This window comes from Homalodisca vitripennis, chromosome 8 (assembly GCF_021130785.1).
Source record: "Homalodisca vitripennis isolate AUS2020 chromosome 8, UT_GWSS_2.1, whole genome shotgun sequence".
NCBI lineage: Eukaryota > Metazoa > Arthropoda > Insecta > Hemiptera > Cicadellidae > Homalodisca > Homalodisca vitripennis.
The window spans coordinates 107,537,699-107,564,730 of record NC_060214.1 but is presented as its reverse complement, the minus strand read 5'-3'; the positions used below and the strand labels follow the sequence as shown (position 1 = coordinate 107,564,730).

The 27,032-nt window shown below is 33.2% G+C and overlaps 1 protein-coding gene across 2 annotated transcripts in view; it reads right to left on the bottom strand.

Moving 5' to 3' along the window:
- Window positions 1–14,721, bottom strand: part of LOC124367850 (probable cytochrome P450 CYP44) — a 28,966-nt gene extending 14,245 nt beyond the window's left edge. Inside the window, exons 1-6 of one of the 2 annotated variants that reach the window (XM_046825012.1) lie at window positions 14,594–14,721; window positions 11,470–11,639; window positions 7,268–7,496; window positions 6,415–6,605; window positions 5,631–5,829; window positions 5,345–5,519 (exon numbers count right to left, since the gene is read on the bottom strand). In XM_046825012.1, coding sequence (XP_046680968.1) covers window positions 5,345–5,519; window positions 5,631–5,829; window positions 6,415–6,605; window positions 7,268–7,496; window positions 11,470–11,572 — 897 coding nt within the window. In that variant the 5' untranslated portion in view covers window positions 11,573–11,639; window positions 14,594–14,721. Of the gene's footprint in view, window positions 1–5,344; window positions 5,520–5,630; window positions 5,830–6,414; window positions 6,606–7,267; window positions 7,497–11,469; window positions 11,640–13,883; window positions 14,050–14,593 lie in introns of those variants that run through there. The other variant, XM_046825013.1, reaches the window with a different exon arrangement.
- Between the last annotated feature and the right edge of the window lie 12,311 nt (window positions 14,722–27,032).

Here is a 27,032-nt window from a genome sequence, read left to right as displayed (position 1 = left end):
ATGGCTTTGTAATAACAAATCAAGCTACATTTATACCTATTTATGACGTATTGGCATTGCTTTTCAGTGAGTGAATTGTATAAAATTCTAAATGTTGCACATTCTTTGTGATTCTCTATTTTGAATTATGGCAAAACAAGATGACAAATTCCTTTTAACATCAGAAACAGTCATACCTGGTACAAAAAAATGTAATTTTCATTGTAAATTCTTATTAGGAAGCAGTCAGACTTTTACAAACAACTCACTTTACTTCAGCTAAAACATCCAGGTGTGCACAATTGGAGTTAAACGCAGATTTTATGTACATGGACTTGCAATCAGTGGTTCCAATCTAAATGCCTAGACTGGCCTAATAAGAAACTCAATAGGTTACCCAAAATCGACAATGAATAACTACAAATTTAATAAAGCCATTATAGACACAGAACAGCAGTATGGCCTTCCACAGTTACCCAAAGAAACACCTCCTCATAAAGAACCTAATCATCATACAAGAATATCCCTCTGTGTACCACACCTCACAAAATAAATATGAGAATTTAAATAGATAATCTTGTTTGCTGCAAAAGTTGGATCTCCATTACTGGAAAAAAAAAACAAATTACTAGATGGAATAATTGCATTTCTAAAATCCAAACCTACTAGAGCTGGAGTGAAGATGAGTGAATTAAGTCTTAAGGAAGAAAAATAGAAAATATTTTGCAAAAGCTTTCAGAAATGGAAGCCCAACTGGACAAACAAAAATAATTCAATTTAGATACAGGACAATTAAAAACTAGGCAGGAGCAGCTGGAATTTACAGTCCAAGAATTTAAATAAAATCTTCTTAGCAAAGCTATAAACAACTCTGCATGGTGGTAATAGCCACAATGAAGCTCCCCTCCTCACTGTAGTGCAAGCCCAGATGAATCAGACTAGAAGTATTCCTACCGCAAGCAAAAAAACAAAACAAAACAAACAGCAACAAGGAAAAAGTCACTTTACTGTGCCACTCCAAATGGCAAAAGTGAAGCCATTCTTCAAAATAACATGACAATAATAAAATGGAACCTGACATGATTACAAACAACCTGCCCTTACTTTAAGAAAATAACAACACACCATTTCCCCGTAAATGCAAGAACATAATGAAACAATAAAGGAATTCTACAACAAAAACAGGCTACTACAGACAAATCATTATTGATAGTCGCCTAAGCAATGGAGACATCTGGAAAGCGGTGCATAACATCAAAGTGACCAAGGAGAAACATCTTTTTTTGTAATTGAGTACTTCAAAGAAAGACAGACAAAAACTTTAACAAAAGGAAGAATTATCATTATGCCTCAAAAATAAGAGGACAACAATGCAAATCAAATCGCCTTTTACGCTTAGCTGAGTTGGAGAGGCCCATTATCATTACTGTAACTGTCACTGAGACAGAGTTCTATGGTAAAACCTAACTTTGGTATTTCTGATTTGCTGCTGTTTGTCCAAGGGGCAGGAGCTTTAGAGATTCTTTTTGTGACAATCGGTGCATGTTTATCAAATAAATCGATAAGGAAAGAGTTAAAACGAATAACCATGTCATTCATGTTATTGGCGGCAGTAACCTCATTCCAGGGCATAGCAGCAGCATGAGTGAGACGAGCAACATGATCTAAGTCTCTGTATTTTCGGTATTTAATGATTTTTGGCATAGATTTTTGGGTTTGGAGTTTATAGGAGAAAAAAATTAGATCATGCTTTTGAAGTCCAGGGGCAGAAAGTTGTACATGGTGTGCCACATGTGCCGGGTCAGAGACAGCCATGACATACAGCCATTGTGGCAGTATGGTGAGTAGCTTGAAGTGGAAGTAAAGTCAGGTTACAAGATTGCAACATTGCAGTTAACCCTCCAGAGGGCGGTTGTTTTTTCCTGTAGTGGCAGCATGTTTTAGAGCCTCGTGCAAGTTTTTAAAAATTTATTAAAAATATAAATTAAAAGTAATATATATATAGAAGTATATATTTTTGTGTTCAGAATTAAACATATAATAATATTAGCATTTAAAGTTGGCCTTGTTACTAAAAAATTTTTTCCATGAAATTCAAAATTTACAATTTTTTTTTTTAATTTGGGGGGGGACCATACCTAGCAAACCAAGTTATAGTAAGAAAACTATAAAAGTGAGATAGCCATTTTGTGTCAAATTTTTTCTAGGTTCAGAAAAACATTATATACATTATACAAATTTATGAAACTATAATAACGCTATATAACAAAAAGCAGCGATGCGCATAAATTGTGAAAATAGGGTGTATATGTAAGAGTTTGCTAATAAAAGTTTTACTAATACAGTTTTAATTGAATACATGTTATATTGCATATTTTATTACTCAGAATGAAGTAAACTATAGTTTACTAAAAAAAAAAAAAAAAAAAAATCAGCAGCAGTCAAATAAATTCCATAACTTTTTTTTTTGAAGAGTCGAAAAAAGTTTCATTTTGTCATTACTCAAAACTGTTGCGAAAAATTTTCAAACAGCAAAGTATAAAATGTTTTTCAAAGCTAGTATTATATCCAAATTTATAAATGTATGGTTTACATTTGCTGGGAAATTTTATGTAGTTTTAGAAAACCATAAACTGTGTCTAAATATATGGAATAATACCAAATTTATAAAATAAAATATAATAATGCGTACCAATCAGAAAAAATTCAAATTTACAATACAATACACAGTCTTACAAAATATGTTAATATTTGTTTACATCACGGAATATATTGTAATAAGTGATTATGCAAGAGAATGTTTGACCGACAAAATTTTGTTGAACAACAGTTGGAGAGTTAAATACGTTTGATCGTAAGTAGCAGGTCCAATTAGGTCAAAGTTCTGGTCTCCCATGATAAAGACATAACTGTAACGAGCCATAAGTACGTGTGAGTTCAAATTCTGCAAGGTACCCGACATTTGGGGGTTTATAACAAACATCTAAAAGAATATGACTTCCGTTTACACTAACATCCAGAAACATATACTCTAGACGTCCATCCCTAGTAGTGTCGGATAAGAATATGATAGAAGTAAAAAGGTGAAACCTGACAAAAACAGCGACTCCACCGTCGATCCGAATGCACAAACGTCGATCCTAAAAAGGCTATAGCCAGCTAGTTCAACGGTTTGTCGCTTGTAACAGGCTTCAGCCAAGTACCAGAAATTAAGATAATGTCAATATGAAGAGAATCAAAATTAGAACGAAATTCATCAATATGACCATACAGTAACGTGTGCTGCCGTGCAATTGTGTGCTGTGAGATTTATTATAGGGAGTGAGAGAGCGGCAGAGAAGCGCGGATAGGGAGGGCGGAGAGGCGCGCTGGCCCGGGGCGGGACAGTCAAATACCCGCGCGGCGAGCAGAGGAGAGACAGGCAGCGAGCGGCCGGCGATACTCGCGGCAGTGACATTGTGGTCAGACCATCCACACACGCACACAAAACAAAAACGGGCGGTATATTCCCCTGTCTTCTCCTCCACCCCGAAGATGCGAAGGTTCTGGCGTCTCTTGTACTGCTCCATATCATTACAGCGCCCCTGAAGCCGGTCGTCCAACTCCTCCAGCCTCGCAGTTAAGGTGCCCACCAGCTCCTGCAGCCTTCCTACCACATCATTGAATGACGACAGCGCGGTCCGTAGAGCCTCTTCGACACCTTTGAGCTCATAGGTGTTGCGGGCTTCAAGCTGGCGGAAAACGTCGCCTGAAGATAGATTTTTTCCGACAAGGTCGGCGATGACAGTCGCGTCAACCTTGGTAGCCTTGGTCAGTTCCAATGGGAGACATTGTTGTTGTTTTTGAGCAATCGGAGCCAGACGACGAAGATAAGGACCACACAAGCTTCCTATCAGTACCACCAGATAATGAGACAGGCTTATCTTTGGACCCGGACCATAACTGCGGCGGCGATCGCTGCATGAAATACGATATTTAAAACGTATTTTATCGCTACACGCCTTATGTATGGATTTAAAGGACTTTCTGCAAAAGTAACGGATAAAATTCCGAGTACATCGGTAACACTTTTACTACAAACAATGAGATAAATCCCGGTGAATGAAAGTGAAATTACGGAGCCGACGTGCACACATCTTTATTGGCTAAGCTATCGGTCATTCTCTTTACCAATGACCTCTCAAAATACACTAGCCATTTTGGAAGAACAGGGCAAATCAATTGCACACTACAAGATAGCTTGGTTGATCAAACCAAAATTCCATGGGTCATAATTATCTCTAGTTTATCTCGGACTGCTCATATTAATCAGCTATGTAGTATACATTACAAAAGCCTATACACACTCAAACAGATCATAGGAATTGGAGACCTGACTACTGCATTATTTGAAACTCATATTGTGTGGATTTTTAGGTAGGAACTTCAAAAGCCATTATAAACTCCCTAAAAAAACCAAAAAGAAACAATAATATGAATCCTTGTAAACCTCCATTCCCTGGAAAGTTGAGGGATTCTCAACCCTATTTTTAAAATTTTACAATACATTTCAATTATCTTGTGACACTATTTCTGTACTTCAATATGAATAAAAAAACTTTTGATTTGGCTTTGTTCTTTAAATTTACTTTTTCAGTTGTTGTTTACCTCAAAGCAATATCAAATATATGAAACCCAAATTGTATTTTACGTCATCCAACATTACATGATAACAATAATTAATAGTCATAAAAAAATTAAATACCTAATTTTTTATGTTTCTTTACTCTAAAAACCTATTAATTTTTTACTCATAAACTTTAGTTGGCAACAAAAAAATGTATCTGATCAACTTTTGAATACTTTGTTTAAAGTTTACTTTTGACAATGGATGGATTGTGGAGGAAACAGGATTTTTCCGGACATTTGCCATCGTTCAGTGATACAAAAAATGAGTAACCCTACGTTCCGAGATCTGCAATATGATCTCTTTTTCAGGTAAATAAGTAACCTAACACATAATTATAAACTAGGTATAAATTAGTGTTGTGTTTAGTTTTTAAGTGCATGTTTTAATAGAGTTAGTGAAGTTTACACACAACACATGGTGGTTGTGATTCCTGACTTAGGCGTGTCACAACACTCTAGTATGATTTGTTTATTTTAACCTAGTTTGTAATTATGTGTTAGGTTAGTTATATTTACCTGAAGAAGAGATCAGATTGCAGATCTCGAAACGTAGTGTTACTGATTTTTTGTTTCACTAATGGCAAATGTCCAGAAAATTTTGAATACATTTAAATAATCTGATAATCTAATAAACGTAAAGCATTGGGTAAACCTAGGCTTCATTAATTTAAATATTTACAATTAGGGGCCAACCTACCGTGCTGAGGCCATCACTGTTTAGTGATAACATGACGATAATGATATCCTCTTTGCTGAGCTCACGTTTAGCCATGAGAGAGAGCAGGAAACTGAACCTCTTGCCAGTCAGCTGATTGTTATCAGCAAGTTTACTGACAGCTAGCAACGCCTCTTCTGTATTCTTTCTTGCTGTCCTACAAATGAAACAAGGTAATATAGGGAGTTGTGTAGATTGTTTTAAAGAATTAGTGACTTTTATCTTTTATGAATAAAAGATGTAAATTATAGATAACATTTATACCAACCTGACCACAATGTGCTCTGCTGCAACCAGTTTGCGCCACTTCGGTGTTGGAATATATTTGTAGATTGGAAGTGAGAACTTGAGAAGCCCCGAAAGATAAAAGACTGTTCTGTTAGCCTTGATGATTTCTTCTATAACAGCCTGCTGGGGTCCATCGCTGAGATATCCCAGGCGCTTGTCAAAACACACGACTCCTGCAGCTGAAAATGTTATGTTTACATTTTGATTTGAAAATTAAATAACTATAATATGCTGAAATCTACCTTGGTTTTTTTAGTTTTAATTTTATATCTGAATATTTTAGAATTTTTACTCTAGCAGCCGAAGAATTTAAGTTCTAAGTACATCACCATTGTACATCTTATCCTAAAGAGAATTTAATTATGATTTCTAATCATCAAGGTTATGTCATCAGCATATATTAGTGACAGCATTTACATTTTTAGATAAGTCATTGATAGCCACTAAAAAAGAAACTGTTTTCCATGGCTTAGGTAATGATAATGATAATTATCCATGGATAATGATTTCCAATTGTTTCCACATATAAGAATAATTTCAAATGAAAAATCAAAAGCTTTACTTAAAACTCAGAGTGGTGCATTGTTAGATTAGTTTCAAAACACTTTCAGGTTGCATCAACTACTTTTATTTAATTATTCTTTTGAAATATGTGTTTAATTTCTGATAAATGCAAGATTTTTAAACTTTGAAAAATATTGAAATAGGTATGTAATTTTGTACAAGGTTTTAGGTTCCTTCTTCAAAATTAGATATAAACTTACACTCTTGAGACCATTTTCCGATCTCAACGGCTAGGTTGGGAACAAAACCAGACTGATCTCGGAGAACATGGAATCTTTCCACAAGGTCTTTAGCCACTTCACGCACTCCGGGCAAGAACTGTTGTACGTCTTGGGGCTTGAGCATGAGATGCCTCACAGCAGCCCTTAGCCGATACCACTCCTCCCCGTTTCTAACAACATTGGTTCAAATAGTGAAATTTTTATTACAATCAGAGGATATACAAATAATTTTAATAGTATTTTTGTCTAATACAAGTATTTTGTTTAAGTATACATATTGTGTAGTATCCAAATATCTTTCTAGACAATTGTATGTACTCCAGAGTCTACTTAAATTTAGTTTTAAAACAACTCAAAATAACCAATATTTTTTTAATACCATAAAATTTTTTTTTAAATCTTAAGTTAGAAGATTTCATAGAATAAATTGTAAGAATATAACCTTTACAATTGTTAATTTTTTAATAATATTGGCTAAATAACTCTGGTATAATAACTGAAACGCTAATGATTTGACTATCACAAGATAAAACAAGTTTTAACAACCCAAAATAGCTGTATCTGTCAAACAATCTTATAATAAGTACAAAATAGCTGTATCTGTCAATCTCATAATAAGCACAAAATAGCTGTATCTGTCAAACAATCTCATAATAAGCACAAAATAGCTGTATCTGTCAAACAATTTCATTATAAACACATCTAAATCAAGTTAACCCTAACTTTATAAACAGGAAGAAAGATAAAATCAATATATTAGAAAGGATTGAAGATTTGTATGAGTTAATTTTATTGAAATTATCGTTACTTAAGCCTTTTCAATATTACTCACGTGTTGCCAAGACCCGGAGACATTTCAGCCTTCTGTCGGTACAGTTTATCCGTTTCCTGCAGAGGGACAACATAAGGCATCTTGCCTTCATTCCGGTAGATGGTCCTGGCATCGTCCGGGTCGAACACATGAACTACTGTGGAAGATCCAATCTTCTCTCTCACTATAGGGCCGTATGTCTCATACAGTCGCTGCAGCACCTCGTGGTACTGGAGTACATCGAAGAATCCTAAGCACACACCGTAGCAGTATTAGAAGGGTTTACAGAAACCAATCATGCTGAAAGTATCGCTATACCTCTGTTCTGCCTTCTAAATAGACAAAAACAACATGTGACACATCATCCACTTTTCTTCAATGGTTACAGAATTTTATAGATCTCTATAGTAATACAGTATAAAAATTCAGAACATGACAATTTTTACACCTCCAAGACCAGGAAGACACTATAAACCTTCCAGAACAGGACGCTCCGCCAACTGACGAACACACCATGGTTCGTCAGGAACACGGTCGTCCTACGGTCTGCAGGACTACCCAGCCTTCATGAATACATCACAGGCCAGGCGAGAGCCATGTATGCAGTGGCAGCTGAATCACCGTGGGAACACATCCGTGAGTGGGCAACCAGGGAAGCCTTCCACCCGTGGAAAATCCCACAACTGAAAGTCATACTAGATGACCCACCCTAGAAGAAAGAACAACAACAAGAACCAACTAACTCACCACTTCACTACTCAACCAACCAGACTACTCGAAAGCGACAGAAATTTTAAACCACACATTTAACAACTCACCACGACTTAACGCAACAATAGCCCCACTTGGGGCTAGACGTACACATGACCAGTAGCCACTCTGCTTGTTGCAGAGACGCTACCTCAGAAGGAGTCCCAGCCTACCTGCTGCCTGCCTGCCTGCCTTTTACAATAAATTTCACAGAAAGTTTAGTCATTCTTGAAACCTTTCTTTGTTTAAAACTTATTATTGACAATGAGTAATCTGAAAATATAACAAGATTTTGGACATTTGGCATTGAAAACAGACTACATTTTTAGAATAGAATTTATCCACTTCTTCAGGAGCCAGAAAAACTAAGCAAACAAGAAAAGGTTACATAAACCAGCCACAGTTTATGACCTGTCAAAACACAACGTAGTTGGGGGCAGGAAGGGTGATTCAAATATGAATGTTAAGTCCAGCTCCATTGTACCTTCCGCTGTGCACCTGATGAGACAATGGGAACACCTCTTCATCTAAATTAAATTTTTTTAGTCTAGATGTCTCTGTTGTCCAAACAATGCGAAGAGTTCGTTGCTAACTTTTTTGGATCTCTTCAGACCTTTTTATATGGAATATGGATTATATATTGCCGTTCTCACACTGAAAATTCAGAATTCCTCAAAGTTTGTTGCATTTATATTTTTTTAATCAAAACCAATAAAAACATTTTATTTAAATGTGGTTTACGTTACTTTAACCATTTTATTGGGTTAAATAGATGGTAAATCTAATTCACTAGTCTTAAAAACTGGATTTTTAGGCAAAAGAGAATTTTTTGGAGTCCAATTGTAGCTATTCCGTGGACACGAATATGACCATGCGCCCATTCAATTTTCTTTACCTTAACCGATTTACATGTGCTTTTCATATAAACATTTTGTGACCTGTTTTGTTTGTTTATTTTTGTATGAATTGATAAGACCACTAATTGATGTAATTTTTAATTCATTTTTATTATTTGCATTCCTGAAAATGGCACTGTCATGCCCCAACATGTTGCATCACTCGTAGGAATGGCGTTTAACAGATAGGTAATAACCTATTTTTAGTAAAATTTTACACTAAAAAAAATCAAATTTGACTATTAACACTGTCAGTCCAGTGAGAAGTTTTGTAAGGATATTTACTCTTGTTGTAGAGTAACATAGACACATGGGGCTAATACTGTTAAATATACCAATACTTGACTAGCTACAGTACACAATTTTAAAATACTTTCTCTTTTACTAAATTTATATGGGAGAGAAAGTATAACAAAATGATGGCTTTATTGTTTTATAACTTAGAGCAATAACTGAATAGGATTCCATTGTAGAACATGGTGTATTTTTTAGGAATTCCCTGTTACAATATACAGAGTATCCTGTAACTCTCTGACAAGTGTATACCACATTATAGCTCAGGTCAAGACAAACATATTTCACCATATGAACATGGGTCTCCGATGCTCAGTTTCCCGTCTGTCTGTCTGTCTGTTTTTTTTTTTTTTTTTTTTTTTTTTTTTATATATATAAAAATTAATATTTTAAAAACTAATAAATTAAATTATACCAAATTTGGTTCAAATTTTTATGATAACAAGGCCAATCACCAAAAAAAAGCTATCATGAAATTATCTTTTTATCTTTAGTGTTTTCAAAATGGCGGCCATACAAACTTTTAAAATTTGAATATCTTAAAAACCAGCAGTTTTACTCTAGAACTAAAAGGGTACCAGTTTTTATAGGATATTATCACACATCTAATGACACCAAAATTATTTAAATCAAATAAAAAATCATTGATTTAGAGCAGAATTACTGTGACAAGACATGGCTCACATTGAGAGCTGCCGTTTATTCAGTTTTTGTATTGTTGGATATTCCTGACCTCAATGTGGGCCATGTCTTGTCACAGTAAATTTGCTCTAAATCAGTTATTTATTATTTTATTTAAATACTGTTGGTGTCATTAAATTTGTGATAATATCCTCTAAAAACTATTATTCGTGTAATTCTTGAGAAAAACTACTAGTTTTTTTAAGATATTAAAAGTTTTAATGGCCGCCATTTTGAAAATACTAAAAAGATCATTTCATGATTTTTTTTGTAATTGACCTTGTTATCATAAACATTTGAACCAAATTTGGTATAATTGAACTTATTAGTTTTTAACATATTAATTTTGTATAAAAAACACATACAGACAGACAGATGAGAAACTAAGCATCAAAGACCCATGTTCATATGGAGAAATATGTTTGTCTTGACCTGAGCAATTACGTGGTATAACTTTGTCTTGGGAGTTATGGGACACCCTGTATAGAATACCTAAATAGAGTATAGCTCTATAATTTTTTACTTAAAACAATATTTCTAACTCTAATCTTTTTAACTTTCATAAAAACCTGTTACAAAGAATATGTAAGAAATTTATTTCCCATTATATACATTTTAAACATATTTATGAATAATAAAGACTGAAAAACTAAAACAACATAATATACAAATATTCTTATTACTATTTAAGCAAGACTGACCTCAAACTCTTATGTTTAGTAACTAATTGAATGCAAAAATATAAAGATTAGTTTAAATAACAGGTTACTTAATAATATCAGTTTATTTCAATAAATATTGACTCAATATTGTACATAAATTTATGATAATTGAAATGTATGCATAATTAATTAAATTTTAAAGAAGGTCAGCAACATTTTTCCAATATACTAACATTTTTGTATATGAGAAATATTTAGATATTTCAAAAGGCTTGTCTGTGTTGAGATTTCCTTCACTAAAGTGGAAAAAGTAGAGAGTAAAACATTCAATTAAAATTAAAAGAATTGTATGTATGTATGTATGTATGTATGTATGTATGTATGTATGTACATCATTATTAAACCATGGAAAAAACTGTCACATACAATAAGCAGCAAGCTCGCTACCTAAAAAAATAATACAATTTACGATTAAAAAATCAAATCAAATGTGGGTTTATACACAAAGTAATAATTAACTAAGTTAAATTACTTGCTTACATATGTATTACTTTTCATGCAAAAAAAAAAAATAATAAAGTGTAGCTCAATAAAAAATCCCTGATTAAAGTTTCTTCTATATAATGTAAGCCAAAAAATTAGATGATGTTAAATCTGAAACTTAAACAGTAAAAATTAATTCATAATAACAAATAGTAATTTTTACTTTTTTAGTTTGTTACAGAGTAGTAAATGCCTATTGATTTTGAGATATTAATAGGCTCTTGGAGAACAAAAAATGGTATATCTTTCTTGAAGAATGGTATCTTCTTGTTCTTACAAATTATGTAACCATGTAGACATGCATATGTATGGGAACATAATAATTTGAGAAATGTTTGTTATTGAAGTGAATTAATTAATTTTAATTAATAATTATAAATTAATTAAAAAATCTAACCAAGTTTGTAAAGGTAGAGTGTTCCCACAACAGGTAGGCTGAAGGGTCCAGGAATATTCTTGAAAGAGCGAACCAGTTTTGTTCCATTCTGTGCAACTTCCATGGCAACTACACTTCACTTTCCACTCTCCACTGGGTCTTTAGGACGACTAGCCCTCAAGGTCAGCTGGCTGGTTTATCAGTAAACACAATGGCATTAGTGGGCAGAGTCCACTTTTTTTGTTTATTGTATACTACTTCTTTCTTCTACTTTCCTATTTGCCTGTCTTGATATTTTGTTTAAAATTGATAATTCAACATTTGAATATCTACAATTTTGTCTTTATATATAAGGCTATGTTTTTAGTACAAATGTTGAATATTTCAATTAATTGTATTTCTTTCAGTTTTGTGCCCTGACACAGTAAAATCATATTCTGGTAATAAATAAATATTGACTAGTTGACATTGTTATCTGCATTACAAATATTATGTGATTAAAAGGTGACTAGGTTAGTAAAACTGGGTATATTAATATTGATAACTATATTTTTGTAGTGATTTCAAAATGTTCCATTCCAAAGTAACTCAATTAAAATGTTTATTCTTAGTCATAAATTTCTGTTCTAAACACATTTAGTCTGAATAAAATTATGAATACTTCATGTAATATATAAGAATTAGTTTATAACTTAATAATTGAATGATATTTTATAAGAATTAGTTTATAGTTTAGTAACTGAATTATATTTGATAACAATTAGTTTATATAATTTAATGCTTGAATTATATTTGAATAGCTGAAATTGTATAAATCTTTATATTATGTCATGTTATGTGTGTTATAACCTTATAACAATGTAAGATATAATTAATAAAATTTCTGTCTGTCTTCCTGTTCTAAACATGGCATCAAAACAACACAAATTACAGGGTGTGGTAGAATGCACATCTACTCAATATTACCACCTGGAGGGAAAACCATCAAGGTAAATCATCCAACAAACATTAAAACTTGAAAACTTTTCGTAAACAATTCCCCTAGATCTTGGGTTCATTTTTCTTCTTTCATTTTTTTCTACCTAAGAAGGTAGACATGATTTATAACAATGTTTAAGGTCACTAAATTAAGTGCATATGACGTTTAAAAGGAAATGCAAAAATTGTATTTTTCTTTGTATGTTCTGGAAAAAATTAATGTAAAATCAAGTTCTATATATTATAAATTTTATGATAATTATGCTTTAGTTATCCAATGTGTATACAGTAAAAGGATTGAAATTATTTTTCTTTATAAATATAAGCAAAATGAAAAACTAAAACAAAAAATCTTATTTTAAGGCAAAATCTGTATCCATGTAAGTGGGAAAATTTTCTGCAAATGGTACTTGATTTTCATTTCGAATAATTTAAAAGTTGGCAAACATGATTACTTAGTTATTAAGTAATTTTATTTGTACTAATCAACTTTCATATCTACTGTACTTGTATTTAAATTTTTTGTTGAACAATCATCAAACATATTATGTGTCTTAATAACAACGTAAGACATAATTAATAAAATACTCGTCTTTCTGTGTTTTTATCATGATGTTGAAACAATACAATCTACAAACCCATGGTCTTATACAAAGAATGGACACTACATCCAATCAGTATTGCCACCTCTAGGGAAAACTATCAAGGTAAATTACCCAACTAAGACAGAAAATTATTACACTTTTTCATTTGATTTTGGACTCATTTTTCTTTTCCCACCATCCATTAATAATTAATGATGGTGAGAATCATGAAGGCATTGATGCTTGAATTGATTTGATGCTTATTCATGAAGGCATATTGATGCTACAATTTTGGCAAGATGTCCTTTTATAGGTTTTAAGATGAAATTTTTCAGGTGTAGTAAATTAAGTACCCCACCTGTATAGATTGTCAAAAATAGATTTTTAGATTTTGAAGCATCAATCTAGTGTGAGTTGTTGATTCTAATATTTTTATATTGGATATTTTGTTTTAGTTTTCTTCTGAAGTTTTTCTCCAAACAAAAAGACTATACATGCCAATACAGTCCAAAATAACATCTTCATAACTACTGGCTAGGTAAAATGAAAAAACCAATTTTGATTTGGGTCTTCACCTTCTCTCCGAAAACGCTCAATTATTTAATGTCAGTTAAAATTTTTCGCAAAGAAAATCCATGACAATTTTGATTTAAATCCATGGATCTACAATAATTAGTCAGTGATTATTTTGTAATTGTTGGATTGTTGTGTGCACTGTTAATGAGTTTTCCCTATCTAAATAGTTTTTATTGTTTAGTTTAAAATCTGATAAGTGAGAAACATTTCGGATAAGTATTAAGATAATAATGCGTTTTTAAATTTTGTGTTCTGTAGTGAACTATTATTAGTAGATGCCTATAAACAATTACTTACATTAGCAGACTGAAAAATCACATGTTTTCTTGTTCAGTGGAAATTGAAAAATTCTTGAAAATTACTAATGTTTAGAGACAATTAAAACAACTATATATATTTTAACACTAACTGAGAAGATAACAAGCAACTAGAGTGAAATATTTGTATTTACTTGATTTTCTGTTTATTCAAGACAGAAAGATATAACTGTTGTTAAGATATAACTTCCTGTCTACTGTGGTTATTTCCTGTTGGAAACTGTCTCCCTCACTACATCCCACCAGACAGCTGTTATCTGTCTAGCTGTCAAATATTGATATCTCTGAGTAACACTACACTGTTTGGCCCTGGTCAATGGCTAATGAAGGCTATACAGTATTGTTGTGACAGCCGAGCAACATTTATTGATAGATTGAGTAACAACACTAAGGTGGGGGAATTAATAACAAGAAAGAAATAACAGCTCTACAGTACAATCTAGATCTAAGTTAAAAATGAATAAAAACAGTCTCCTATCATTAAATTACTTAACAACAATCACAATGACAGTAATAATAAAATTAGTCAAGAGTTCAAATTTAAAAATATCAATATGTTGGAATAAAAAGTAAACTGCTTGAATATGAACTAAACAGTTTCAAAAAAAGGAAAATGAAAACTTAAATTTAAAGAGCATGCTTAATACAATAAAGTCTGAATTTACCAGGATGAAACAATTTCTCTCTAACCTGCTAGATGTGAGTGACTATATCACTGATGATCCAATCCAAAGGTATCTTGATATTTTATATAGTAGAGTAATTAGCTCATATACCAGAATGTATATATTAAATCCATCTGTCTGTTAAATTATTGAGTGACTATGCTGCTGTCCTGGTCCATCTATACATTTCTGAAAAAGAAATTATTCTAATGCCTATAAATAACTCCCGTGGAGACATAGCTTACAGTGGAACCTACTGCAACTTATTGGTATTTAATAAATCCCAATCCCTGCTCTACCGGTTTAATTCGTTGCATAATTCAAACTGTGTTCCAACTCAAACTGTGGCAAATAAACTCAGTGAATACTTAGGCTTCAAGTCACATCCAAAAATTATAGATATACAAGGGACAACAAAGAGAGATTGGAATTACTGTGGAATATATTTTTTATTAGCGGTGGAGAGTATTATAAAATTTCCCATAGACATTTTTTTTACAGAGATGTTGCCAAGAATCACTAAGTTAAACTGTGCATAAAAAAGGCTAACGTAGCATTTGTCTGCAAAATATTGTATTTGTGTCTATTGGTACCTCTCTGTAGCTGTAGAGTGCTAGCATAAGTGGCCACCTCTAAGATGTACAAACAAACCACTGTTAGAACCTTCAGTTCTTTAAATTTCTGTCGACAGCTGTCTCTGTTGTTGAGCTCTGCAAGCACTCTAATCTGGTGCACAAGGACACGCTGCAAGTTTGTTGTTCATGAGTTGCCCCAAACTCCAAGTCCGTACCACAGGTGTGATTCAAAGATTGCATGATATGCAATTTTTGCTACTCTGGTACTACTTATGGATTTTATCCTCTTGATGGCATAGAGGGTGTTACTTAGTTTACGGCATAGGTTGTCATTATGAGGGATCCATGTCAGGTGCTCATCAATAGTTATTCCCAAATACTTGGCCTCTTTGGATGCTTCTATATCTGGAAGTCGTCCTACTTGTTCTCTTTTCCTGCCAAACACCAGTTGTTAGGTTTTATCTTCATTTACAACCAGGCTATTACTATGGCAGTATTGTATAGCCATATTTAATGCCACTGATGAACAGACTTCGAGCATGTCAGGGATCTTTTCACTGAGAAGGAGGACAGTATCGTCTGCATACATCAGTGTTTCCTTATATTCTGCCACATATTCTGGGAGGTCATTTGTTAACAAGATAAAAAGTACGGGACCCAGCACAGAGCCTTGTGGGGACCTCTTATCACTGGTAGTGGTATTGATCTCACTAATTTTGTTACTCCTTTCTATGTGTGTTTTAGCTCAACTATTTGAGTTCTTCCTGTTAAAAAAACTTTTGAACCAGTTTGCAGTAGTTCCATTTATACCCAATATCTTCATTTTGTTCATCACATGAGAGTAGTCAAGGCAGTCAAAAGCTTTGCTGAAGTGAAGAAGGATTGTTGTTGATGTGTTACAGGCTTCAAGATAGTCTATGAGAGATTCAACAAGGGTGATGATGGCTGATGTGGTGGATTTTCCCTTGAGAAATCCGTGTTGATGTGGGGTAAGTAATTGATGAAGAGATAAATGTTGAAAAAGTCTGTGAAGCACTAATTGTTCAAAAACTTTGGAAAATGTGGATATTAGTGATATAGGACAGTAATTTTTGGATCAAGACGTCTCCTTTCTTTAATTTAGGGAATACTATTGAAATTTTGAGATCGGTCTGGAAAATTCTATTTCTGAATGATTGATTGACGATGACTTGTACAAATGGTGTGGTAAGTTCTTCTTTATATGTCTTCAGTAGCTTAGCAGAGATATTTCAATGCCAGTTGATGTCTTGTTCTAAAGAGACTCGATCACCTTTAGCACTTCATGTTCATTAGTTGGATAAAGAAACATATTCCGTATTGGTTGTGTATGGGTAGTATCTACTGGAGGCTGTTGAGGCATTAAAAGTTGGCTTTTTAAAAGGTCATTTGCAGTATTAGTAAAATATACGTTAAGGTGGTTAGCAATTAGATTAGGATCTTGAATTTTGGCTCCATCTATAATCAGCTCCATTGTTACTTGTGTATTTTTGGTAGATTTCCACTCAATATTGATTACGCTTCACAGTGCTTTAATTTTGTCATTAGCTTCTTAAATAGTATTTGCAGTTGCTTGGCGTCTAAGGATCTTTAATTTCAAATCATAAGATTTTTTCTTATCCATCATGTCTTTTTTTAAACTCTTCTGTACCATTCAGAAGGCATCTCTCCTGGGCCTCTACAAATGCTTGCTTAAGCTATGAGGCCTCATGGTCAAAGATGTTATTGAGCTTTATACGTTTATTTCTTGTTTTTCACCATGGGGCAGGTCAGATTAATTGCCAGTGCAACTGTTTGGCTAAATAATTTGTATGCATCTTCGGCACTATCCTGAGCGAGCACAATTTCCCAGGATTCTTGCTTGAGTGCTTGAGGACAGTTTTGAGATGTGTGATGTTCCTACAGTTAAAATATATACGGTAAGATACTGGAATCTGGGGAGCTGGAGCAGAGTGTTGTATTTTACAAAGTTGTGCTGTGTGGTCAGATAAACCAGTGTGAAGGATGTCTACTATTATGTCAACTGGTTGGAGATTGGTGCAAACACAGTCAATTGAGCTGGTTGTTGTTGGAATTATTCTTGTCATGGGTAAAACGATACGAGTCATATTATAGCTCAATAGGGTTTCATTTAGTTTGACTTGGTCACAGTTTGGTGACAGTACGTCTATATTTGTCTCCTATAAGAATAACAGGGCTATTCCATGTATGTATATTATCAAGTGATTGTGAAATTCTATCCAGTGACAAGTTCAGATGTCAGATGTCCTTGAACTCTATAGATACCAACAATATGGAGGTTTTGGCGACCTTGCTTGATTTGTACTGATGCTATTTCACAGTGGAGCTCCTTACTGAAGTTTGGTATGTCTTCTGGTTCGACAGTGTAGCCAAAGTTATTGTTTTTATAGATAACCCCCTTTTAGGTAATTTGTTCTACTGTATTCTGAAGTTAATGAATATTCTAGGATATTAGTATTTAAAATTTCGGGTTGTTTTAAGCCATGTTCCATCAAGATTAGGGTGACAGGTTTTGTGGAGGTTAAGAAGTGGTTTAACCTTTCTATTTTGTTTGCTAGTCTGTCCATGTTTTGGTGCAGTATTGTTATATGTATTTTGGCAGTTATGTTGATTTTTTTTAGAGGTCTGGTTGTAATTTTTGGTGTACACTGTGATGCTGTTAAAGGTTTTCTTATTTTTCAATTGTTCCAAAAAAATAGTTTAGTTGGGTGGTATTTAGAGCAGCATTCATGTGCGTTGTATTCGGCTTTTTAGTTGGAGTTTGGCAGTTTCTTCCTGTTGGTGGTTGAATGTCTGCTGTAGTGTGCAGTTTTTTGGTCAGAGTTTTGGCTGTTTCTCCCTGTTGGTGGTTGAATGTCTGCTGTAGGATTCAGTTTTTTTTGTCAGATTTTGGCTGCTTCTCCCTGTTGTTGGCTGAATGTCTGCTGTAGGATTCAGTTTTTTGGTCAGAGTTTGGCTGCTTCTCCCTGTTGGTGGTTGAATGTCTGCTGTAGTGTTCAGTTTTTTTGTCGGAGTTTGGCTATTTCTTCCTGTTAGTGGTTGTCCAGTATTATCAATTAGTTGTCCCTAATAGTATTCTTGTTTATTATTTTGTAGTGTTCTATGTGTTTGTTGAAAAACTCTTTGATGCTTTCACTGGGATCTCAAAGTTTCACAGAGATTGGCGGAGATGTGACAACTGTGGTTGTAGATGAAATTCCAATAGAGATTTGGATTTTATGGATCGTCCCCATGAAGTGATTGTATGACCCTTTAGTTTCTTTCTCGTCATTATGATGTGCGATTGCTTTGAGTGTTAAATTAAGGTTTAAACCAGGTGATCACTTTTCGAGGAGTTGGTGTACTCCTTTGGGAGTTTGCTCCAGTCGATGCACACTTTCTTAATTGCATTAACTTCAGACAAAAAAAATGCATGCAATTTAAAGATTTATACTACAAAGCTATCAGTGAAGCTGAAATAAGTCCCTTGATGAATTGATTAAAAATACAAAAAATAAATGCAGAAAGGCTTGGGAAATTGTTGAAAAATAATCAGGACATAATATGCACACAATAAAAAATTATCTCTTTGCAGATGTATTGAACAACTAATTTATAAATAAACAGATAAACACAGTAAATGACATGTAAAATAATATTAATTATTTGGATCTTTTGAGCAATTTTCTGTCTTGAAATATCTAAAAATTATTTCAGGTGGAAATCAATTAAAAAAAAAAACAGTTAAGTACGTAGTTAACAAAATTATCAACTCCCGAAGTGAGGATGTATTTGGTTTATCTAATTACGTAATCAAAAGCATAATAGATGCAATAATTAGCTCCACTTACTTATCTTGTAAACTGTATGTTTCTTGAGGGTAGTTTTCCTCAATGTTTAAAGGTTGCCAAGAGACACTTATTTTCAAAAAAGGTGACAGAAATAACCCTGAGAACTATCGTCCAATTGCAATTGTCCCCATACTAAGTAAGGTAATTGAATCTTGCATATTGAAGCATCTGTATGGTTATTTTGTAACTCACAATTTGCTGTATCCCCTTTAAACATCATTGGAGTTTATCGCCCTCCTGATAAACATTTAGAGATTGTTCATCAAAGGCTTGACATATTAAGCGAAGTGCTCAACACACTAAAAACAATGAAAAATAACACCATTATGATTGGAGATGTGAATATTGACAATCTGGTTCTCTATAGAGAAACGACTTTTTAACAAAATTCTACGCGATCACGGTTTTACAAGAATTGATCTCCCACCAACCAGGATCTCCAGAGACTCATCCTTCTCGATAGATGTCATCTGTAGCAATATAGAGATGTGTAATATAAATGTGCAAGTGCTGAAAAATGGAATTTCAGATCATACTGGGATTTTCAATTATCGTTTAAGTGGAACGTAGGAAGATAAAAATCAAATGATTGCACTAAAGAAAACATATGATTTTAAATTAAAGGCTCTAAGACGTCAAACAAGTGCTGACCATATAAAAATTTCATAAAATAAAAGCAAAGCGATTTTGGAAATTATAAATAGTGAGAGAGAATCAAAGAGCAACCAGGTCTCAAACTAATTACAAACTATAGGCCTATTTCACTCATTGCTACAACATCCAAAGTAATTTAAAAAATAGTACTTGAACACGTTCTCCATCACCTACAAGATAACAATATTCTAACAGACAGGCAGCATGGCTTCAGAAGAATCATTCGTGTTTGAATCAAAAGTCGTTCTGATAAGTTGTTGTAAAATTACTGTTAAGGAGCTTCTTTGCAGCCTTGTGCTGAGCAGTGTTTAACCCTTTGTTTGTCACTGTGTGGTAAATACAGTAGTTAGTATGTAAATATCTAACACTTTTTTGTTTTGTACCACTAAGACCCATAGTCTCTATTATACATTTTTAAGATTATCCTTTTAAGAATTATCAAAAGTAGAGTTAACTTTTTCACAAACTTGTTACGGCTGGGCCTGACATGTCTGCAGGTCTAGCCAACCCAGATAACATGAATCTTGAAAATATGGAGGGCGATGAGATAAAATAAGCGGTAAGTTCTATTATTGACCATACTTATTCTGAAGCTAATATGGATATTACTGAAATACAAAATAAAAGAAAATGAGATCAGGCAGAAAATATTTATGACCCCACTGATTTAGTGCACCAAAGTAAAGTGGACAGTTCAGTACCAGAATCTTCACAACACAAAAAACAATATATTGTTAGACTATACAATGAGTGGAATGTTGGTCCTTTTGAAGTGATAGTTCAAGATAAAAATAAACAAAATATCAATCCTTTTCGAATCGGTAAAATAATAAAGTCCCATCATACCGATGTTGATTTCATCAATAGAGCAGGTAAGAACTTAGTAATAACTTACAAATCTTATGTTGCCGCCAATAATATAGTAACGTCAATACACGTAACCCAATTTAATGTGTTTGTACCAACAATTAGAATTCATACATCAGGGGTAGCATTTGTAGAAAGAGATGTCACAGAAGGAGAAATCCTACAAGAGACAACATGTGAGTACCCTATTTTAGAAGTACAAAGATTAAAAAATAAGTTAATGGATTTCTATTAGACACTAGTTTTGTTAAAATAACCTTTGAAACAGACAAGTTGTCAAGAATAGTGTATATAAATTATTTCAGAATGCAAATTGGGCCATACATAATTCCGGTGAAACAGTGTTTTGGTCATTTTCATTTTAGCGGCTCCTTTTATGTCCCAGTGACTTACAAATTTGGCATATTTTCATTTTTTAATTTAAGTTAAAATTATATACAGGAGAAGAATAACCATTTAACTCCTAGCACAAAGACAGAAATATTTCATTTCTGTTAATTTTACTTCTCCTTAGAAAATTTATTTTGCAAGCTGGAGCCCCTAACTCATAATGTCCTTGATGCACATATAAGGATTTCAGTTACATTAAATTAAAGTATAAAGTTAAGTAAAGATTAAAGTTTTTACGTTAACAGGGAGAAAAATTAAATTGTGGGTTATTAACTTAAAGTGTATATTGGTCTAGTTGAAAATTTTATTAGAAAAAAATTAATCAAGTTAATATATTAAATATGGCAACATATTTAACTGTCCTCAAGAGTGTGTCATGAGTGTTACTTTTATAGTTTTATTTATTATTTAGTAGGTAAATGAGGATTTTTGTTTTTGGTGTTGGTCAGTGGTAACCCCGTTGTTGATGGTGCTAGTAGTGTGAGAGAAAAGCGTTTTCTTGAAGAAAGAAAAGAATGTAATTGGAGAACTTGGTGTTATCACCATTGTTATTCACTATATATATTTCTCAAATTAATGTAAGTCTAGCCAGTGAAATGAAGTCTTTGTAGCATGCTGATGACATAGTCGTATATTTCTCACAGAAACTAATTAGTGTATTTGATAATTTACAATGATGTTTTGAATGAATCAAAATGCAACACTAAAAAAAAGTGGAAAAAAAGTAAAGAATGTCTTATTTTACCAGGCGAAGTTAGGGCTAAGAAGCCCTCTCTAACACTTAACCTGAGGACCAACGGCTTACAGGCAACTTCCGAACCACCACAAATGGCCGGGCAGGCGGGCTGCTTGCAAGGACAGGATCGCTCAGCGGTCACCCATCCAAGCAGCAGCCACGCTCGACATTTCTTGATCTGGTTATCTTGCGATAGCTGCCGTACCCGCTACACTATGCCATTGGCAATACTGTATGCAACACTGTATGATTTTCAAGGAAAAGACAAGTCAGCATTGACTAACTCACAATTAAGGTAATTCTAAGCAATATATGGGTCAACCTCGATTTTTCTCATATTACTATATAATGTTCCAATAGTCAATTAGAAAAGGAAATGACTAGAATTTCTTGCCGGAAAGCAGTTATAGGGAGCAGGCAACCGCCAGACGGTCATATATTGCTTAGAGTTACCTATTAGTGATCAGGGGCACTGACGTGATCTGGGCTTAAAATTTGGAACTACTCGAGTTAATTTTTTTTCTAAAAGAGCAAGCAGCGCGAAGCGCTGCGCAGCGGGCAGGCATCGTGCTGATCCTTTTTTTTATTAAAAATTTCTAATAAATTGTTATTACATATTACAATATAATGTAGGTAATGTATGTAAAACAATTTTAAACACATAATTACATGCTGGAAAGCAAAGTAAACCAATATAATCCGCCCAATACAAAATCTCCGTAAAAATCTGGTAAAGGAATCTGTGTCATTCCTTTTGGCCTGAATCAATTCAGTATATACGAAGATCACGCACGATACTTGCCCGCTGCGCAGCGCTTCGCGCTGCTTGCTCTTTTAGAAAAAAAATTAACTCGAGTAGTTCCAAATTTGAAGCCCAGATCACGTCAGTGCCCCTGATCACTAATAGGTAATCCTCGCGGTTGCCTGCTCCCTATAACTGCTTTCCAGCAAGAAATTCTAGTCATTTCCTTTTCTAATTGACCATTGGAACATTATATTGTAATATGAGTTGCCTGCTCCCTATAACTGCTTTCCGGCAAGAAATTCTAGTCATTTCCTTTTCTAATTGACTATTGGAACATTATATTGTAATATGAGAAAAATCGAGGTTGACCCATATATTGCTTAGAATTACCACAATTAATGGTCACCTTATTCCATTTAGAGACATTACAATTTTAGGATCATTTTGGATCATAAATTAACCTTTAAACAACATATTATGGACCAATTAAATAGATGTTCTAAAGATCTAAATATTATTAAATGTATTAGTTGTGGAACAAAGGGCTGTAACCCTAATTTTGCCACACAAGTATATACAAGCCTAATAAGATCAAAATTAGATTATTGTTGTGCATTGTTTGGTCATATATCAGGGAGGGATTTGGGTAAACTAGATTTAATTCAAAATCAGGCACTCAGACTTGCCTTAGCTCCTTTTGCACCACACCAGTTATAGCACTACAAGCTGAAGCTGCTGTGATGCCACTAGACACCAGAAATATTCTTACAGATAACTTAGTACCGGTATACAAGATACTTTTAGAAAATAACCACCCAGCATTTAGAAACAGGTTTACTTAAATATGTTAAGTCAAAATAGTGTTTACTGGCAAAAGAATGTTACCACTATTCATAACATCTTTCAATAATATAACTGAAATGGTGCCTAACATGGAAATGGAAGGATTTAAAAACGGCTGGGATTTTAAATTACCCTTATTTATTGAAGAAAATATTATAGAAGGCGATACAAGATTAACACATTTATAAGTAACAAAAAAGAATACGAATAAACAAAACTCTTAAACAATTTTGGTTAGAAAAAATGTCGCGATTTTATTTAGGTTATGTTTATGTTTACACTGTGGGGGTCCAAAACTGACGCTGGGTGTGGCGCTGCCTTTCTGATTCCAGACCAATACCACTGCCTTATATTCTCTTAGCAAATATATGTCTAGCTATAGTGCCGAATTAATAGCTATATATAAAGCAGTGCAATTTATCAATAATACTCAATATGATAATGCAGTTATATGTACCGACTCTCAAGTGGCGGTTATAGCAATCTTCAATTATAGCAAAGGTAAGAATAATAACCAATTAATTATAAGCATAGTGTATGAGTTGAAAGTATTAGATAAAAAAATATATTGTTCGTACGGATTCCAGGGCATATTTCACTAGAATCTAATGAAAGAGTGGACAAATTATTAGCCAGAGATACAATAACGGCAGGCGTGAAAGTTCTAGAAATTAATGTCCCTTAGGAGGACTTTAAGAAAGGGGATTGAAGACTATCAGGTAATCTTTGAATCGACTCAAGAAGCTCACTGGTAAAAACATATTGTAAAAATGGTAAGTTATTTTCCTTGGTTTAAAAATAGTTAACTGTTCAGGAAGGAAGTCATCATAATTTATCGCCTGAGACTGGGTCATGCCAGAGTAAACAGTAAGATGTTTGCATTTAAAAAATATTTTACTCCATTATGTTTGAATTGTACTTTGGGTGAGGAAGAGACAATTAATCATGTGGTACTACAATGCCCAAATTATGAATATGCCAGAAAAGAATGTTTTCAGTTAATATCAGATAATTTTAAATATCTAAACTATGACATAAAGAATGTTCTCAAAACTAATGATTTGAATATGTATAAAGAATTTTTAAAAAGACATTTAAACATAAAAACGATATTATCTTCAACTCTTTCACATAATTAGTTACCCCACCTGGGAGTTCTAACAAAATAAAATGCTTATTTCAACTTCCTAATGATTTTATAAAGTGTTCTTTGGAAATTCAATTCATAAAATTGATTAATGATTTATGCACATCTTTTAATAAAGAAAATATTTTTATTGAATTTTCAGCTTAATTTGTTTTTCAGTTAACACTTGTTTAGTATTCAGCATAATGCGTACATTATAGTAACAAATTATTGTAAATGGTTGGCCACAGACCGACAATGGCATTGATGCACAACAAGAGTATCAGAAATCTTGATATTTAACAGTAACACAGGATGGTGAAAACCAATGTGATAATGAAAAAGCGGAAGATATTATGACCATTCTGATATCACAGCACAGCTAGATCAGCTGATGTTGAAAGATAGTCATATACTTCGTTGGAAATAATGATCTTGAAACTTCTCCGTGATTATAATTCTCAGGAGCTGTTTCAATATGTTAAATATTGAAATATACTCAGGAGCTGAGTATGTTTAAATAAGACATTCACTGGGTTTTTTAAAACAACTACAAAACATTACTTTTTATTTGTTTTCTCTATATTACATCTCTGTGAAACAAAATCACAAATTGAATCTCTTTCACTGTTATATTTGTAACAAATACATTCCTTATAATCTATCTTGTTTTTACTGTACTCCTGGTTTGTCCAGATCACTTTCGGTCCCAATTAATCCGGATAAACAACTCATAGTCCCTGAATCAACCTTCCCCACCATAGCTTATGTTATGTGTAGAATACTTGGCTGCTCTGTCGCACAGTGGGAGAACAAAGTGTGCATTTAAGGAAAACCCTCTGTAAGTGTAACACTGATTTAAAATGGCCCATTTAAGAGTATATACTTCATTAAACTTCCTTACTAAATTAAATTAAACTATTCACAGATCAATACAATCAACAGTTTCTGAATTACACTAACTATTGAACTTGAAAATACAATAGTTGTACGAATAAAGAATAAAAACAATTTTATTCATCCCATTCTGACAAAAAATTACAAAACAGTTGTGATATATAATTCATGACAAATGTTACCCCAACAATAATAAATAATTTGTAAGCAAAACAATATAATCGTTTTTCTGTACAAATTTAAAATATTAGATAATATTGTAGTGGCCAGTGCGTTAAAATAATACTTGAGACTTAGACAATAGACAAAACTTCTTTATTTAAATATTATTTGAGAACAGAAGTTGCATCAACATTGTTAGATAAGCAAAAGGTTTGGAGACTTAGACAATAGACAAACTTCTTTATTTAAATATTATTTGAGAACAGAAGTTGCATCAACACTGTTAGATAAACAAAAAGTTTGGTTAAAAGAAGTTCAGATATAAGTTGTCTTGATTAAAATCTATGTAAAGGTAAATGAAGTGAGATTAGTCTAGTTGTTCTTCCAGTTGAAAAATTCTTCCAAAGTGTAGAAGGTGTGCTCCAGTAACCACTCCATGAGATGCTTGTTGAAGGTTTTGTCTTCACAGATTCTTTTTAACTGTTCAGGTAGGAGGTTGAGCAGCTTGGGTCCTGCGTAGCACGGTTTCTTCTCGTAGAGGGCGTGAGGTGAATCAGCATGGCAAAGTTTGTGTTATTCCTACTGCTGTATTGGTGAGCATCTCCTAGGCTCTGGTGATTCTTGTATATTGCATGCACTTATTATTCTTATTGAAGATACTTATACCTAAGCAGTACGATATCAATTTCTAATCCAACATAAGGTGTAATATGATATAAAAATAGACTTGAGGATTTATAACCCTGTGCAATACATTTATCGATAAAATGTGAAAACAGCACGAGATTAAAAAAGTAATTCAGTAAATATTCATCCCCTTTTGAAATTCACCATAATAATGAATGTTGCTACTTATTAACTAAGTTATACAGAACCATTACATCACTTGTGTTTGTGTCAATTAGAGTAAAAATATTTATATTGCTCTTTGTAAGAATATAACATATTTACATTATTTTGATTTATTTTCAAATGTACTCCCTTAATTGTTTAGTTACAACGAAACCGTACCTTGATTTCAAGACAGTAAAAACTCCATGAATTTTATGTGAGATGGAAAGGGGATATAATGAGTTTTAGTTCTTCACCATTGGATGGTTATTATTCCAAACGAAGCTAAGTAATTTAGTTGTTAAGGTTTTGCACCACAAATGGGTGTGTCGGTGCTGGATCACTTCATACTGTGTAAATCAGGAAAATATTGTTCCAATAGGGCAGATGTAAAACATGGTGTACCCCAAGGGTAAATCTTGGGCCAATTGTTATTCATTTTCTATGTCAATGATCTGCCAAATTACCTCCATAAAGAAGTTTGCAGCCTCTTTATATGCAGACGATACAACTGCTCTAATTAGACGAAAAATGTTTTGACTTAGAACTTGACACCAAAGATGTCATTGGCAAACTTGACAAAATTTTCCTTACTCACGGTCTGTTGTTAAATCGAGACAAAACTAATACGCTTTAAATCAAGAAATGATCATTTTTGTAAAGGGTTTAATAATAATTCACAAGTAGTACAATTAATTGTTAGGCTTACATTTAGACACTAAATTAAAATTTTCTGACCATATCAATATATTAAATAAGGAACTTAATT